At 34.7% G+C, this 19,373-nt stretch overlaps 1 protein-coding gene across 3 annotated transcripts in view; it reads right to left on the minus strand.

Moving 5' to 3' along the window:
* Window positions 1-51: 51 nt before the first annotated feature.
* PLEKHA3 (pleckstrin homology domain containing A3) overlaps window positions 52-19,373 on the minus strand; it is a 36,369-nt gene continuing 17,047 nt past the window's right edge. For all 3 annotated transcript variants that reach the window (XM_057744882.1, XM_057744881.1, XM_057744880.1), the window contains 4 exons: window positions 18,648-18,812; window positions 15,757-15,800; window positions 14,012-14,127; window positions 52-11,293 (listed from right to left, as the gene is read on the minus strand). In XM_057744882.1, coding sequence (XP_057600865.1) covers window positions 11,166-11,293; window positions 14,012-14,127; window positions 15,757-15,800; window positions 18,648-18,812 — 453 coding nt within the window. In that variant the 3' untranslated portion in view covers window positions 52-11,165. The remainder of the gene's footprint in view (window positions 11,294-14,011; window positions 14,128-15,756; window positions 15,801-18,647; window positions 18,813-19,373) is intronic.

Here is a 19,373-nt window from a genome sequence, read left to right on the forward strand (position 1 = left end):
CTTAGTGACATGGCAAATTTAGTAAGCATTTTCCCCCATACTGTTGACATGGCTCAGTTTTATTGATTATAAAATTGCTACAATACTTTAAACAAGCAGGATTTTCATAACAAAAATAGAGTACACCTTTTGGCATTTGGAAGGAAAAAGAATACTCACAAAATAATTATACATATATTTTTAAATGAAGTTTATTTTTCCCCTGGGAATAAAAATCCTATCCTGAAAATGTTTCAAAATTAGAGTGCTTAGTTATATTAATCTAAAGCCATTTTTGCTATTATGTTACTAGGTTTATTTAGAGACTAGCTTTTCTATCAATTTCAATATTTCCAATTTATTTAACTCCTAAAGTTACAAATTGTTCATTTAAATACCCACAAACTCTTGTTGTAAGAAGCATATGTATTAGCTACAACTAACCAAAAATTGACATTTAAAAGGCAAAAAAAGAAATTACATGTTTATGTTTCTGATATTTATACACACAAAGAAAAAGCTATTTAAAAAAACCATGATACTTTCTAATGCTTGCTTATTTATATTAGCGTGCAAATGTGAATAATTAATACTATTCAACTAGTTAACTAAAAAAGTGAAAATTTATGAAAGCCAACTATAGTTAAGATAGTCAATTTATATTAACTATTAAAAATAGTGTTTTACGTACACTGGAGAATTAGACAGCAAAGATGAATACTAGAAACACAGCACTTAGTAAGTGGTCAATAAATACTTACTGAACAAAATTTTTTGAAGAGGTGAATAAATATATGACCTATCCTAAATTTAGATGCCCCCAATAACTCCCCACTCTTCCCAAATGATTCATTTTCCAAAACAGTCCACCAAATGCGTAGATACTGAGGAGGCTATTTGGGGGGACGAGATCACCATCAATCAAAACTGGAGAAAAAGTTAACAAATATTAAATCCTGTTGCATACCTGCAATGAATATAATGTTATATGTCAATTATACCTCAATTAAAAAAAACTTCTATTTTGTTTGAGCCATTAAAAAATAGAGAAAAAGATAAAAAAAAGCAAGTAAGAAGAAGAAAAAAGGAAAGTTAGAATTGGAAAAGTTCATGTGACTCTCTCTTTGGCTAATTACAGGTAATATTGGGAAGCTCTTAGAAACTTACTTCTAACATTCAACCATGATTTTTATAACATACAGCCATGATTTCTTCACAGCTGGTAAAAAGGGAAGGTTGAGATAACATACAGAATTTTGACAGAAGGCAAAAAAATAAAATCACATCATGAGCCTTTTACTGTCTCTAGAGCAAGGTAGTAATGAACTTAAAAAGATCATCTAAAAAATTACATCCATTCCTTTACTCCCTTCATACCCCCCCCAAAAAAAAAGAACAACACCTGAACGTTTCAAATCTGAAAGTGAGAGATGCAAACTACAGCTGAGGAAGTCACCTGTCCCCCCCAAAGAGACTGTTATGAGGACAAAAAACGATAGGTCACTGGTAGGTACATTTTGCTAGGCTTCATGACTCAGGCCAAATGTAAGGACACTGTGTGGCCAACATAGCCTGATTCACAAAAGCAAGAAAGAAAACTTGTAATCTGTACATTCTTCCCCAAAAAGTCATGGCCTGTATTGTAAAAACACAGCAAGGAGAAAGAAGGGGAACTTGTCAAACGAGGTTTGCTACCTACGCAAAACCACAAATGAACTAAAACTCTTCTCTCAAGTGATGACTAAGGGTGATCCAAACACAAAAGGTGACATATGCAAAGCACTAGTATGCTATAGAATTTCACTTCCTAAACTCATACTTTTTATAGTTTTTTAAAAGTATGGCACTGTTTTGTTTTGTTTTCCTGAGCACCACATTAAGGCTGCAAAGGTTTTCGAATTCACAAAGGCACTGCCAGTAGGTTAGTGGTGTGCACTACCCATGCACACATATACACTTGCCCTGAATAGCGAGAGATGATGGTTATTTTTGTTTTCATTTAAAAATATATACACATGATTAAGTTCACCCTAGTATGATAGTGGAAACTGAAAACAGGGAATCAATTATGAATTGTTCAACTTTGTTTATTGTGAGTGCTTAAAAATGTAATCTAGCAAAGTTCTGCAGTCAGACCATCATCATTGCCCTATAATCTGGATGACAGTCTATCCTTGCCACCATTCCCACACGTTCCTCACCAAGCCCACAGCAGACACCATTAATCAAGTAGGTAGGTCACTCTCTGCTGATCCTAGCCTCAAACTCAGAATCCCCGAAAGCCACAACTAACTGAGCAGAGTTGGCATAGGAGGGAAAAAAAAACCCAAAGACAGTATGTCAATGGTCAAGTACATTAAACCACAGGTATTTACTGCCTCACACTTCTCTCTGGCCAACAACCACAAAACAAGAAAACAAACAAAATAGTAAAGTCGAATAGAAGCTGTATGTATGACTTGCATTCTAAGGCCTCACCCAAGATGGGATGTCTCGGCAAGGAACTCTAAACAATTGTCTGGATATGCCAGTTCTGAAGGCATGCTGAAACACTTGTATAACCTAGTAACCACAAATGCCACAGGAAAAGGGCAAGTATAGAAATTTCTTATTTAAGTACAGAGTCTGATTCTGATGGTAAGACTTAAGAGGTATTTCTTGCATGCTCATTTACCATATAAATTTGTCAAATGAAGGTTTTTAATCATGTACACATTCCAAGACAGAAATCTGGACTCTTAACTTTTACCATCTCTAGGCCACACTTCTGATTGCTGCCAAACAAACAAAGAACACACACTATTTTGACCAAGTTGTGGTAGCTTCTACAGCAAACTTATTTTATCCTTTGTAGGTCAACTTGTAAAATCAATTGTAAAACTGAACATAAATAACTAAACACATCTCAAAACAATATGGCACTGTCCACAATTGAAAAATATGCATACAAAACTGTACACACCAACCCCCCCACACACACACACAATTAAAGAAAAGCACTAGACAACCAGTTTGCAAGGCAGAAACAGAGACACAGATGTAGAGTACAAACATATGGATACCACGTGGGGAAAGTGGGGAGGCTTGGGGGGGAATGAACTGGGAGATTGGGATTGCCATATATACATTACTAATAAGAAAAAAAATACCAAATTGTACACTCTAAATATATGCAGTTTATTGTATCTTAACTGTATCTCAATAAAAGTTCTTTAAAAAAAAAAAAAAAAAAAGAAAAGCACTAGAAACTCCAGGATTGTCTTTCAAAAGAAAGTGGCCTCATTCTAGCTATCTAGAAAAAGCCATCAATTCACAGTTCCTTGCATAGAAGGGTTAAAAAGAAAATAAAAGAGCTAGAATGTCAGGTCAATAACGGCAGAGGTCAGAATTATTCTACTGTCACACACTACAAATACTTACAGAGATATGTAGAGTCACCTTCTCCTTTATTACCAGCTGTACCACATAGATGTGCCACTGTTTACTTAAGCACCTTGCTTTTGATAAGCTGATCTGAATGACTGCATAAGAGTCACTTACACTTACATAAAATAAAAGTCAAAGCATAGAGGAAAGGTCTGGAAGGATACACAGCAGAATAGTGATTATCCCTGGGAGAGTGGGGTGTCAAAGTGAACTTTCACTTTATTCACATCGTCTAAATGATTACTCAGTAAAAAGAATGTATTCAGGTACTGCTTTAAAAAAAAAAAAAAAGAGGAATGGGGGGAATCACTCAGCTCTCTCAGAGTCCAAAGTGCTGGGAGAGAGAGATGATAGCACTGAGCGGGACTGGAATGCTTTCCTAGAACCCCTCCTTTTCATTACACATAAGTATTCTTCATTATTCTTCAATCCTAAACTGCTACATCTCACCCAAAATGACCACCTCTGCCTACTAATACCAAGAGAGGGTGGGAAAGAAGAGTGTGTGGGTATAGCTCCTGACAGCCATGGATCCTTTTATGACACTATTCTCTCTCCTTTGTTCCTAACTGTCCCCATACTACCAAATCTGGTAATATACTTTATATTGAGATTTAAGTGCATAAAACATTCTTTGTGACAACTTTCAAAAGCACAACTATCAACAGCATCCTCCTCTCACTCTGACACTGAGGAAATTCATTAGAGTCATATATCTTATTCATCTTTGGTATTCTGAATATATTACCCCTCACTGATGTCAAAGGAATTACTTAATTTGCTAATATTCCTGTATGTTAATTCACTTGTTTAATCTATTGCAATTAATCAAAATGTAATCCTCCCTTCCATAGTTCTGGGTTTTATAAATTCTGGGTTAGTCATTTATTCAGCAACTAACATTAGTCCAGAAGCATATAAACTAAATGAAGGCGTAATTTAAATACTTGTTTCAGGATATAGTTACGAAATATTTATCATTCTAATCAATCACATGTGAGTTCATCTTAGTTCTGTGTATCCTGGTTGCTCTTGTATTCTTATACTTTAACATCTTTGTTATGAAGCTAAAATGAGGTAAAGCAGCTGGCCCATATTAAGTGTTTTATTATCAAAGAGACCAACAAAATACTACTGGGGGTGGGGGGGGAAAGAGGAGCACATTATAGGACAGAAAGGGGAAATTCCATCCTATGAAAATATACTAGATTAGTAGCTGCATTTGGAGAAGAGGCAGCATAAGGGCTCTAAAGATGTAGACAGTAAAGTTCCAGAGATGAAACATCAAAGCAAAGAATAAGGGGACACAATAAAGATAATATATTTACATCGGGGTGGGGGTGTGGGGGTGGGGAAATGCCAGCTTCAAAGCTAGTAGCAGGCACTGTTTGACCCTGCCCATGGCTACCTGTTTTATCTGTCCTACCAAAGTCATCCTGGTAATTTGCAAAGGGGTTTATTCACACTAAGCAAATGGCCATTCTTTTTGTAGAAAAATTTCCAGCATCTCTAGTGGTACTGATATCTATAGCCACTTGTCACAACCATGGGACTCTACTTTAGCGAGAGAGAATGCAAATCTCCTTACAAATAAAAATCCCCTTCCTCGAAGTATGCAACTCACTATCCATAAAAAGAGTAGTATCAGTACCTACTCACAGTTCACCTCTAAGAATTAGAATTCAGTGTTATCATATACACTCTTAATCCAGACACAAAGACGATAGTTAAAATTGAGCAAATGCAGACATTCTGCTTCACATAAGTTCAAAGCATTTTCTGAAAAGTATACAAACATCCACTAGGTCATAGGTGCAGTGACTGGAGTCCACTATTTCTCTACTTCTATAGTCTATATATTCAAAGAGTATCTCATCTATTGGCTGTAGGCATATAAACATCACCTCCATAACTTTGTTTTCTCTACTTCATATTTAGATGATTAAAATAAAGCAATACCAATAAAGCTTAAAACCACATCAAAATCATTATTATATGCTTTGAAAACTTTTAGTGTAACTATTAGTGACTGCATTTTTAAGGCTTTAAGGTGTCTTACATAACATTTATTCCGAATATTTCATGTGAAGTCTAGTTAAATGTAAGGTCAATAATATCAAACACTAGGGAATTCCCTGGCGGTCCAGTGGTTAAGACTTTGCCTTCCAGTGTAGGGGGTGTGGGTTCGATCCCTGCTTGAGGAATAAAGACCCCACATGCCTCTCAGCCAAAAAAAACCAAACATAAAACAGAAGCAATATTGTAAAAAATTCAATACATACTTTAAAAATGGTCCATCTAAAAAAATCTTAAAAAATAATAATAATATCAAACACTAGATTTTCCCATATATCAATAATTCTTCCTTTAGTGAAAACACCTTTACTCAAGTCTAAACAGATTATTGAATTAAGAGTGATAGCAGTAATAATAATAATGGTGACAATATTAATAATAGCTAATACTTATTAACACATACTATGTGCCAGGCACTGTTCTAAGTGCTTCATATGTATTGATTCTTCTAATCCTCACAACAACCCTATGAGGTAGGTAGTATAGTAAAACCATATTAACTGAAAATCATTAGAGTGGAAAGAATGAATTACAGAACAATACTACAAAAATTTTATTTTCTACACATTATTACAGTTTAAACCTAGACTTCCAGTTAAACATGACAGACTGACCAACATGTCAGAACAGACTACGTAGCCATGAGATTTCAACAAAGTTTATAAAAATAAAAACCAGGAGGAGGTGTGATAACTAACCTAGCAGAGTAGAGGAAGTTAAAGCCTATGTACCCAGAAGGGAGCAACTAACAAATACACTCACCAAACACCTGACAAGTTCAGGACTTGGAAGCAGCAGGTACGGCAGAAAAAGGGGGTGAGGCATAGAGCTGAAGTTAGGACTAGACGTCTGTAAAATGAGCAACTGGACCCCAGGTCCTCTCCCACTCTCCACAGCCAGACAACCCACCCATCCCCAAACCCCATCCACAGGAGAAACTGAACCTGAGGGTCACCCAACATAGAAGACTGGGATGGGGTAGGGCAGGGTATGGGGAGTCCAAAATTAGAAGGATTAAGTAAAAACCACCATACAAACTATGGAGTTCCCAGCCCTTTCCCCTGCCACCCCCTCCTGCCAGTACCCAGGAATCCTTCCTAGAGAAACTGAATAGCTCCAAAGAAAAGACCTCCTCTGAAATTTAGGGAACTCCAAGAAAAAAAGGCCAGCTCTCTGCCTGAAGGCAGAAAACTGATAAACCCAGCCCACACATAAAGAACCACGAAGTTAGCTTTTCAGTACCTAATTCTTAATATGAATGGATGACCACTCCAACTTCCTAAAGCCTTCAGAATGGAAGACACAGCCCACAACAAACAGAACAGGAAACAATGCAGGAAACAGGAAAGCCATGAGAAAAAAAAAAAAACACAATCACCCTCAAGAAAATAGAACAGAGCAAAAAAGATATCTTAGAAATTAACAGATACAGCTAAAAAATAATTCAACAGAAAAGCTAGAGGGATAGAAAAAGAACAATCAGAATACTACAATTTAGGAGAGGAAAGATTTTTAAAATTAGAGGCTCAACCTGGGAGGTCCAACATTCAAATGACAGGAATTTTAGAAAAACAGGATGGAGAAAATGGAGGAGAGAAAATTATCAAAAAGTAACACAAAGAATTTGCCAGAATTGAAGTACACAAGTCTGCAAATTGAAAGATTCCACCAAGTCACATACCCACCAACATGAATGAATAAAGACCTAGACAACCTCATGAAATGTTGGGGGTAAAGAGAAGCTCTTAAAAGCTTCCAGAGTGTAAAAACAGGTCCCATGTAAAAGAATGGTATCAGAATTTTCACAGGAATCATGAAGACTATAAGACAATGGAGCACTGCCTTTAACATTCTAAGAGAAAATTATTTTCAACAGAGACTCCAAATTACCAATCAATCAAGAACAGAGACATTTTCAGACCTATAAAGCCTCAAAATCTTTACCTCTCATGCACATTTTCCCAGGAAGTTTTTGGTAGTGGATATGCTTTGGCAAAAAAAGTGCAGTAAATCAAGAAAGAAGATCCAATAAACAGGAGATCCAACCTGAGACTGAAAAACAAAGGGATCCCAGAGTGACCACAGAGCCATGCATGCGCCTGGAGAGCAATGGTCCAGATGGCAGAAGATGAAGGACTGTGGAAAAAATGTCCCCAAAGGGAAAAGAAAAAAAAAAAGGAATTGATAGATTATCTGATTTTTTTTTTTAGCATTTAAGCCTTCGGAAAATCACTGTGACAGGTACATAAAAAACGAAGCAAATTTTAAAATCAGGCAATTATGATTGTAATTCGAAGAAAAATAAGATTCTAGTAGAAAGGAAACAGTGACAGGAAATAACTGATACTGATCAATACACAACATTTATATTTATCAATTCAACAAAAAGTTGTGATTAATCTGCAATGGGAGGAATTGGGGAGGTAAAGATATAAGAAAAGTGATCCTGCTTGCCATAAAAGGAATTCAAAAAGTCATTTCTAAAATTGACAAATCAAGAAAGCGTAATAAAACATATTTTCAAATAGGAAGGTAAATACTGGAACAAACCACTAAGAGCTAAAAGTACTTGTCTCCAGGGCTGTAAGAGAGGGAACTACTCCTTTTCATTATAAGCCTCCTAGTTCTATTTGATTTTTTAAATTATGTACATGAATTACTTTAGTAAAAAGAAAGCTAATTAAAAAAAAAAAAATTCAGTCTGAATTCAAAGAAAGGAGGACTGTGGAACTGGAAAGCATGAGAAGGAAGCCCTATCTACCAGCTACAATTACTTACCCCACCAGGGCTATTCACAGAGAGACCTCCGCAAAGGAGCTCCTGCAGCCTAACCAAGCTTTCTTACAGGCCAGGATATTCCCTCTGTACCAAGTGGCAGAAGCAAGGGTCAAAGCACAGACCCAGAGGCACTTCATTTAATAAAAGAAACAAAGAATTGGCAGAGTCCAAATTAATGATACGATAATGTGTACAAAATCAGTATAAACAGCAATAAAATACTGACATATTACAAGGATACATTTCCTGAGATCTTATGATAATTTCTAAACACTAAGCATAATAACACACAGTGAAAATCTACAATTCAGGGTGAAGTTCCATGGCGACTGTCAAAATGAAGACACTTTATATCTCTTGCCTTGGAATGTAAGCAATAGCATCCATTTCTGGATTTATCCTAGTTGAAGATAATACAATAATTCGGTGTACTATAACAAAGTTCAAATTTGGTCCATTTACAAAAGAATTCTCATCAAAGTTGCTTTAATCACAGAAACCTTGGATTCCCACACAACAGAAACCACGCACTTCAAAACAAAAGCAAGCACTGGTTCTGCTTAGTAGATCACTGATATACCAAGAGTCTCCAAATTTCTCAATAACCCCATGGCTTAGATAAAGCAAAACAAGAACAACCAATAGTTATACATTACAGAAAATCCTAACAAACTAAAATTCTTATGAAATTGTTCTTATTTGGTTCATTTTTTCTTAAAATTCAGAAAAGTCAGTCACACTTGAAAATAAACTGGGCTCCTCAAGGTTCCCGGAAGATTTAAAGGTTGCTTCATGCTACCAACTCAAGATCAAAACCTAGATGTAATTCAAGATACATTGATATCCCTTTAAAAAAAATAATTTCACAAATGTGTTGGTTCCTTAGGGAAAAAAGGTGGCTCCAGTCACAATAAAAGCCATACTTAGGAATATAGCAAACGTGTTCAAAGCACCTGTTTCAAGGAGAAAAAAATGATATGAACCAGAAATAACTGTATTTTATTTTTAAAAACATTTACATAAAACTGTTTAGGAACTCATATTTTTGGATTAAGCAATAGAAAATAGATTTATTTTCCATGAGTTCAAAAGCTTTGTTATAGTGTTTTCATTATAAACCAATTGGTTAAAAAAAAAAAACTACCAGAAAAACTCCCACAATTAGTAGCACCTTGACCTTCACGGTCTTATCACTCCTCATTCTTACTACAAAAAATAAAAAAATAGAAGAAGCAAAAAACCTGATTACTCGCTCAACATGAAAACACTACATTATCAAACTTTTTTCTCAAATCAGACATATGAAGTACAACATATGAGCAGAAAAAGATTCCTCTTAACATAGTCTAATGACCTATGTGTTATTTAAAATCACAAATACTTTAAGTAGCATACAGTTTATCTAAATGTATATTAATGTATATAGATTGTTTATGTCCATTTTAAACTTAAGGAAGAAAGCCTATAACGACAGACTTATTTTAATAAGGAAATACCAAATATTAACTCTTTTTAAAAAATCCCCACATAAACTTACAAGAGAAATTTAAAATGAAATAGGACACACTATCCTAAGCTCACCAGCAAAAAAACTAAAAATATGTGTCATTGTGTATTTACTATGTCTGAATATACAAGTAAAATCAAAGCAATAAAGAATATTATTACCACTTGATAAAGATCAGACAAGCTATTAATAAATGTAAAAAATACAATGTATTATATGATGAGTTCGAATGCAAAAACCACATATTTATTAAACATATGATTAACTAAAAAACACCAAACCAGTTTGTTTTAAAGTGCTCCTCATCCAAAACCTTGGACAAAACCGTCACTCCAAAGTGAACTGAAAAAACAGTTTACAAGGCAAACACTGACAATAGGTATGGACAGGCACTACCAAAAAATGCTATTTGTTCTTTAATTAAATAATGCCATTCTCAAGTTACGTAGGGCAGTCACCTTGACAGATTCCTTTTTTATAAATATTTATAAATAAAAAATGTCTAGATATTCTAAAGAGCTGCAAACATTAATACCTTAAAACAGCAGCTTAATGTCTATTTTAGGAAAAAAGCACTAAAATCCTCTTCCATTGCAAGTCATTTATTTCTCTGGTGGAAGTGAGCAAAGTCACTACAACATTAACCTTTTCTCGAACAATGTAAATAACAATGTATACATATCTTAAATTTGGTAGGTCATAAAAGTTGGGATGCAATCCTTTTTTTGATGCAACAGAAAAATAAATAAGTAAAAATTAAATACTTTAACCCAACATTTGGTATTGGCAAATCAGTAGTGTCAACTTCATATATGAAGGACAGCACAGTCTGGTTTTTAAAAAATCCTCAATGTCATGGTATTTAGGGTAAAAATATTTCAAATATTAAATGCTTCCTTTTTGCTTAAAGGAATATAATACAAACACCATCAAGCTGCAACCGTAACTCACTTTCAGCTGGGGTAAAGTGACCATTTGGTCCATGGCACAAGTCACGTATATCACACTTCTGTCAAACTGAAACCTTAAGTTAATAAGATTTCATGTTTATAAGCTACAATACACACTGACTAAGATGTCAGTCCCTCACAGTTTGTTAGAAAAATATCTACATTTGTCCTTACAGATGTCAAAACGTTACACAATCATTGGTTTAAAAAAAAAAAAAAAAAGATGCACATTCATACTGTGAAGTTATTAGGAAAATACTCTTGCAAATAAACTGTATAAAGATAAAATACACTTCAAAGGTATGTGGGTTGTTTTTTTGTTTGTTTGTTTTACAATATTCTATAAAGTGCAGAGAAATCCTAAGGGAAAAACTACTCCCTATAACATAGTTTAATTACAGCAGCTTTTGCATAGCAATACTTAGAGGAAGTTGGACACTTCTGTTTCCTCAGGAAGAGAAGGATGGAAGAGGATCTTCTGATTCAGATTTTTTTTTGGCCATAAGTCTGCTTTCTTCAGGAATGGTTGCTGATGCCAAATCTCCATTAAGTGTATTTCTTGAACAGTGAACAGGTCCTATTAAGAAATTGATTAAAAGGTTAAATATGCTATCAATATTAACTCCAGTCCTCCCTGAAAGAACATTTCCTATTCAGGGACATGAAATTCCTTTACCTCCCTGCTAAGTTTCTGACTGTCTGTTTAAAAGAGTAAAAATCTAACTTTTCTAGTACTGACAGTCATAAGGAGAAACTTCAGAGTTCATGAGAAATTATGAAACTATCTGAAGCAGAGATACTTGTTTTGTTCATCACTAGAACCAAGGCTGGCACACAGTGAGCAGTCAGTAAGTATTTGCTGAACTGAATTTAGTCTTTCTTAACTATTGCTTTTCCAGCCTGATCATTTTAATGCTGTTGATATCCTCACATTTTAGGCAAAGAAGCCAAGTCCCAAGAAAGATTACCAGCCTAAACCAAGAATCACACCATTGGTAACAGAACCAGGACTAATTCAGGTCTTGCTCTTTTCATCACAAGACATTCTTTTTCTTTCTTTTTTTTAAATATTTTAATTTTATTGGAGTATAGCTGATTTACAATGTTGTATTAGTTTCAGGTATACAGCAAAGCATCACAAGACTTTCTGAGCAAAGCTGACAAGGTATCTCACACTGAAAGTTTTCACATCTCCATTTGGGATGCAGCTCACAAAACTATCACTGCTGCTACAAAGTGAATACATCAAGCACGCTGGCATGGTCAGGTTCACTTTCACGTGTACATACTTTTTTTAACTTAACATGAACATTTATTACTTTTATAATTTTTAAAAACCTAGTTAATAAAAAGTATAAGCAGCTGCATCTCTCAAGGAAAAGAATATGCTGAGATAAAGACTTTCAACTAAAACTGCCAATTTGCAAAACATACTATCTAAGAAAGAGCATTATTTCAGTCTCTGCTTTGTCAACCAACTGGGACACTAAACTTTAGGATAAACAGAAGGAAATCTAAGGATAAAACTGACCTACCCCACACTTGCCAATTTTAAAAAGTTCTAGAGAACTAAGATATATGTATGTATATAAATATTAATGCATGTGTATATAAATATTAATGCATGTATGTGTGTGGGTATGCATGTGTGTAACTAATTTTGTTGCACTCCTTAACAGCTAAATTGGGGAGTGTTAAATGGAATAAGCTATTTACATTTAGATCTTATGAAAACAGTTTTCAAAAATTCAGAACTAGAGTGCCTAAAAGAGAAGAGAACTAAGGAAAATGGCTGGCTTTGAAAAAATTAATTTAGCTATCACAAATGAAAATGACACCCTGAAAAAAAAAGAAATGGCATCTAAAGAAAAGTACAAGGCAAAAAAGAACTCCTTGATAAGCTCTGGATGAAAGGGGTTGCATAAAAAAGGCAGAAAGAGCAAGGTATATATAGGAATGCATATTACCTGCCCCAGGTGACATTTTTTCCCATACTTAACCTCTTTAACCATCTTCCTTTTTCTTATCCCTTCCAAGATGTACTAAACTGGCTCAGGAAAGTTTCTTTCTCCCATCCCCTTCCCACACTCAATCCTTTTCCTTCTTTCATTTCTTTGCTCATTTACCCCAACATATTCAAAATGATAATCAGCATAGAATAGCGCTCTACATCAATAAATAGATCAGTTCTATAAGAAAAATGGGCATTAAAAAAAAAAGCCATCTACTTCTAAAGATCTGAAAATGATCAGGAGTCCCTTTTAGAATCTCAACCATCTTTATGAACTTTACATTCTCCTCTAATTAAACATGTTTAACCTTCTGGTTAAGTAAAACAACGCTATCTTAAGCAATGTTTTCAATATATTCATATACTAGAAATCCAACCCCACTATATATTAGCTGGATTCTAGGCAATCTAAAGAATCTAACTACCATTCACAATGTCATTCCCATAAGGGAAATAAAATCTTGTTCCAAACAACTGACTTACAAATAAACTCTTGGAACACAATCTGTTCCTTAATTGAGAACTGTATGTAATTTCTATGCCACGTGTTTCATGGGCAATAGTAAAGACTCTGAAAAGAAAAAGTCTATTAATGGAGTTGTAATAATAATACCATATTTGCATTCTCTGAAAATCACCGTCACTACTGTCTAAGTAGATATTCTGACAGACTTTCAAAGCTTTTTCTCTGAAGAGAAAAATAATTAAATTTTAATATAAATCACAAAACCTTTCCTAAAGTATTCAATCACAGTATGCTGTCTCTTTAATAATAAGGAAGAAAAAGGTACAGGAATAAATGTTACTATAATTCATCACCACCACCAGAAAAAATTATTTTCCTTGGCCATTTCAAATTATTTAAGTAACAATGCTGATTTTTTTCCTTTGAACTTAGAACTTGCCTTTATTTTCCCCTAGAATCCTACCCACAATTTATGCTTTCTTCTAACGTGTTTTTTAAATGCAAATATAGTGGGAATATAAGATTACTAAGAGATTACTAAACTGTAGTGGGAGTAAAAGATTTTGATATTACATATATAAATCTAAGATATGGTATTTACAAAGAGATACTTAATACTTCTTAATAACAAAGGTGCCTGTAAGAGGATATATGAGCTTCTGTTGATTGTGTGCTATCTGCTTAGCTCTGAATTAAGGAATTATTTAAAGAGCAGAGTACAGTGTTCACTGTCAGTATCCTTCATTTCGACAATTACAGAGCCCCACACCAATTCTGCTGACTAGGCCAAAGGGAGAGACACAGCCCTTCTAACTTACTATCTGGGTCTTCAAGAAGAACATCATTACAAGAATCTGTATCTGAGTAGGTCCTTCGGCGTCGCTGGGAGAGTCGGTGAAGGGTAGACACTGGTTCTTTTATAGAGTGGCTACTCCTGCAAGTTAAATAAAAAGTACTGAATTGAATAGTAAGGACTTCAACAAATGAAATCATCCTCAACTTCACTGCAGTTTTCAATGACTTCTCTTTAAATGAAAGAGGAACTACTTTTATACCCAAAGTTCTATTTCAGCAACATTCTAATGCTTCAGAGGTCAGGCCACAAACATGTCAAATCATTTAGAATCTAGTTAGTAAGCTAGGGAATACAGCCTCTGAGCCAAATTAAAAGGAAAAGAGGTACAATGAAGAAATGACTTCCTTTATAGAGGAAGGTCCAGCTAGAGCGTAAACATATCAGATAGTTAACAAGTGTTTGAAAACTAAAAGTTATGGATTTCACAAGTGCATGTATCTCGTGCCATCTATATCCAATCTAAAACAGCAGAGCAAAAGGGACGGGCAAGCAGCATGGGAGCACGCTAGGAGCCAACTCACTGACAGCAGGAAGAGCGGATAAAAATGGCAAACGGAGGCTAGAAAAACTAGTTTTAAAAAATCAGTCTCGGAAAATCAGAAAACTAGAAAAATCAATCTAAAAAATTCAACACAGAAGCAAATCACCAACACTCCACAGCATCTCGGCTACCACTGGATGACAGCTCAACATTACTGTTCTTAATGACAACCTTGATTCATCAAGGAAAAAAGTATAAAAACTCTTACTGTATCTTATTTAATAAGGTAGAAAGGATAAAATACAGGTTAAAAAAATTCTATCATAAAAATAAAAGTTTGTCAAAGGAATCAAGCTTTTATTTTTATGGGAAATTCAGTTGGTGAAACTCTTCATTCCCTGATAGGATTAGATAAACACATCACTAGACGCCTCAATTACATAATCACAAGGGGGGCGAAGTGACAAAATAATAAGGGGGCTCAGCACTTATTCTTTGTTTTTTGGTAGGCATTCAATAGATGTTTACTGAATGAAAGATTCGTTAAATTCTATAGTGCTTTACAATTTTCTAAAGTTTCACATACATGCTTTCATATAATCCTATAATAACCTTTTTTCCCCTCTACCCTATATTAATGTAGAGAAATAAAGGCTAATGTCACTATAATTTCATCACTTTCCAAAGACAACTGTAATAAGACAACCATAGCAACTTAAAAGAATATTACCTACCAAGATAAATAGCCTGGGATATTAGCAAGATCTAGAAGGTAAATTTTTTAAATGTGTTGATATGAATATGTACTTTGAAATATCAATTGGTTTTTCTCTCTTTTCAGTAACACCTTAGCTCCTAATAAAACAACCCCTTAGCATGAATATATGATGCTATAAAAAACTAGTAAAATAAGCCTAAGCTTGGAGCCTAATACATCAAAAATGGATTTCTATTAGCCATCATTTGATATAATTTACATCTAAAAAAGGTATGATAGCTGGCAAGGTGCTTACCTTGCTGGCTAGTTTATTCACTCATTGTTTTCTTTACTGACTACCTACCGGAGTCAGCCGTACACTGAGCACTAAGAGAAATAATGCTGAGCAAACCAGAGCCAGAGTCTGCCCACACAGAGCCTACATTCCACTTTAGGTTAAAGATCCAAAGAATTTTCCCAAGTAGGTATAATTTTGAGAGCACTTGATCAAAAGAATAGGTTATTTTACCTCTCTGAACTGCAAGAACCAGGGTGGCTGACAGAACGCTTCATCTAGAAATTTAACAAGAAAATAAGCATAATTCATATGTCAAGTAGAATAAGACAGCTCTAATATATTGTCATAATTAACATAAATTTACTCAAAGAAAAAGATGGCTGGCCAAAAAATTTATTTTTTACAGACTCAAGTAACATTATTAGCACCATATCAAGCTTTCTCCCTAACAACTATTAACTGAAATCTTTCTCAACACATACAAAAACATGCTGGGTTATTTTCTCAATATTAAAACCAAATTTTATAATTATATGTAATATATGTGTGTTTGTATAAAAATATAAAAAACAGTATACTTAACTAGTCCCAAAAAATCACACTACTTGCGATGAAAAGCAGTATCTAGCAAGCCAGAAAAGAAATTATTCTAATAAATGTCTCCCTCTCTCTTTTTTTTAAAGGGCACAGATTGTCCTTACCATTCATTATTCAGGTAGCTATTACACAGATGTTCTAAGGTGTGGTTTTCATGGAAAACAGCATTAATAATACAAATCTTTTAAGAATTCAGAAGAGGAATCCTAAACCTCAAATAGGTTTCTAAAAACATACACTTAAAATATAAGTAAATAAAATATGATTCAGCAGAGCATTAATAAATATGACAAATATGAAACATAATTTAGAAGATCTAACTACTCCACCAAAAAAACAGAGACAGCCAAGTAGATTATTTCAATGCTTAGCAACAGCAGCAAAAAAGCAAAGTTTATATCAAAGGCTAAGGATGGTTGCTTTATATACACGGGCTCAAGAGTCTTACAAGTAAGTCCAAGTCTAACAGTTGTGCTACGCAAATACCTTCTACAGCTGCTCTGAGAAATCCCAGTTGAAATGGGAACAATTATGACCCACCCAATGTAGTCCAAGGATATCTAATATGATTAAAATAAAGATGCCACTGGACATTAACATCTCCTTTACAGAAATCACTTCCTTTAGGATTACTCACTCAGCAACACCCCCCACGACAATTATCACTCAATCTGTAGATCAAAATGATAATTGTTTAAACTTCCATGATGATTTGAAATATAATTGAATGCAAGTTAATTTAAAAAGGGACATGATGAGATTAACTACATAAAGTAGTTATAAAGAACAAGTTAATTTTGGAATTCTAAAATCTTTCTGCTTTATTTTTCATTTACTTACGTTGTTAAAAAAAAAAGAAAAAGATTTCCCCTTAAAAACTGTCTGACCTTACTTTCCATGCTGTGTCTCCAGAACTATTTACCATAAGCCACAATTTTTGCTTTATGTATGAAATAAAATGGCACAGTGAGGAAAAATAAGTGGCCTCTTACCAATATTTCCTAGATTAATTTATTGGATTTCCTGTAATGTTTCTACTGATAAAAGGTTTTAGTTTAAACGAGACAGTGATTATAGTTTCTTATACATAAAACACACATATGACCTCTCTGGAGTATAGAACGTTTATAACAGAAGGCATTTTCCTCAGAAGTTCAATGCAGAAATTAGGTAGGTTTGTGGTGTTTTCATTATATTTGATTCTATAAAGTCCACCTTAAAAATAATACAGTGTACCCCTTGTTTACCAAGCTCAGGAACACAGCACTATATATCCATCTCAAAAGATCAGGATTTTTTGTTCAACTATACATATTATTTAGCAGTTCACAGTACACCTAAAATTGTTCTAAAAAGCAACATTGTCAAACTGTGTTCTACCAAACACCACAATCCTGTGAGTTGTTATTAAAAAATAAAAGGGTTCAATTATGAAATAAATTCCAGAAACACTACACACCACCTTCTCCTCAGAGATTCATAATACACTTCAGCATAAAAGAGGTTCTAAGAAGTCCTAGGACAGAGAAACCCAATTTGTTTAAGTTAACCTAGCACTTTCCAAACTAATCTGGCCATAAAACTCATTTTCATGGTACACCTATCTCAGAGGACGGTGTTAGTCCATCATAAATTAATTAGAAAACAATGATCTAAATAAATTTAGGTAATAATCTTTACTAATTCTCACATGACCAGATTTGCTGTGGTGGGTAAGAGAACCTTGGAATAAGTTGTACCTTGTTATTTCTGCCAACAAATAAGTCTTCAGGTAATTGCTAAAATAGGAGCCAGGTGGCATTCTTCCTTCTACAAAAGCTCATGAAAATAGTTTGATGAAAAAAATGTAAGGGCTCATCAAACCTTATCTCACCTCCAAGTTCCCCACAGCATGCCACAGCAAGTTTATTACCTTGAAAAGAACAACAAACTCACCACCCTTGGCAAAAAGAATACTCGTTGTTTGGAGTAATCAGAAGGCAAGAACTTAATGTTAAGGACCTAACATTAAACAGGTTAGATCCTCCTCTGATGTAAAAAACACTGTATTTTACAGGTGAAAACAATGAAGTCCAGAGAAATTAAGTAACTTGCCTACTTGGAAGGTTCAAATCCAAATGCTGACTACAAAATACTGTTTCCCCTGTAACATGCTGTTTTGAATCCCTTACAGTTCCTTTAAAGATTTACTTAATTTTATCCCCTTGTGAGTAAGTCATCACCCCATGGTGGTGTTTTTACCAAAGAGAAGCATGTTCCCCAACCTTTTCGTGTCACAGCACCCACAGAGCACTATAATATTTTCCTGGCACACTAGGATAATGGCACAGCCCTTCCAAGGGGAGGGGATCAGGACCTTGGCACATGTTGAGCCCATCACCTGAGAGGCTCGCATAGAGAATCTGAGTACAATTAAAAAAAAAAAAAATTCAACCTGTTGACTATTTCCCGTCCATTGCCAGTTTTCAGCCTTAAAAATAAACACAAAAACAAAACCACATGCAAGAAAAACCAGACGTTCCAACCATTTGAACAGGAGAAGGTGACACAGGAGAAACTAAGGGATCCGGATGGGACAGCTGAAACATCTCAGGTTTAAACTTGGCATTTGCTATCTTCACACATTCCTCAAGCGTTGTGATGAATGTATTACACGTGGCACTAAGTAGAGAAGAGGCTTCATTCATGTTCTGAAAAATTACATGCAAAGAGTTGAACAGACTCAGACACAACTATGTGGATTCATGCACCACTTTATAATCAGGTAATGAAACATTACCTTCAACGGACACCTTACTAGGTTATATTCATATCTATTTAAAACGCATTACCTTAGAAAATTAAAGCAATGTACGAATAAGAATTATGTCTCTCAGGTAAACAATGTATGAAATTAGACTCCAAGAAAAAATAACTCTTGCATTTAAACCAAGTATCATATTGAAAAACTGTGTACAAAAATTTATCTTAAATAAACCTAACCTAGACTGTAAGTTTCTAACTATCAAAATTCCAAAGGTGATCATGGCAGTGGAACACCATGAGGCAGGCAGAATTCATATCTACCCCACGCCTGTTCTCCCATTTCTTCCTTGGTAGAATTTAGGACAGCAGAGTGCCCTGCCCCTGGGGGATGAATATAGACTGGTCTAAGCCAGTCATGTCTATTCCATGACCCTTTGTCAAATACTTATTCTTTCCTAGTTTCCATGGACCCAGACTAAAAAGATAATGAGAAGCCTGCTGGGGTT

The sequence above is a fragment of the Hippopotamus amphibius genome, chromosome 8 (assembly GCF_030028045.1).
Source record: "Hippopotamus amphibius kiboko isolate mHipAmp2 chromosome 8, mHipAmp2.hap2, whole genome shotgun sequence".
Taxonomy (NCBI): domain Eukaryota; kingdom Metazoa; phylum Chordata; class Mammalia; order Artiodactyla; family Hippopotamidae; genus Hippopotamus; species Hippopotamus amphibius.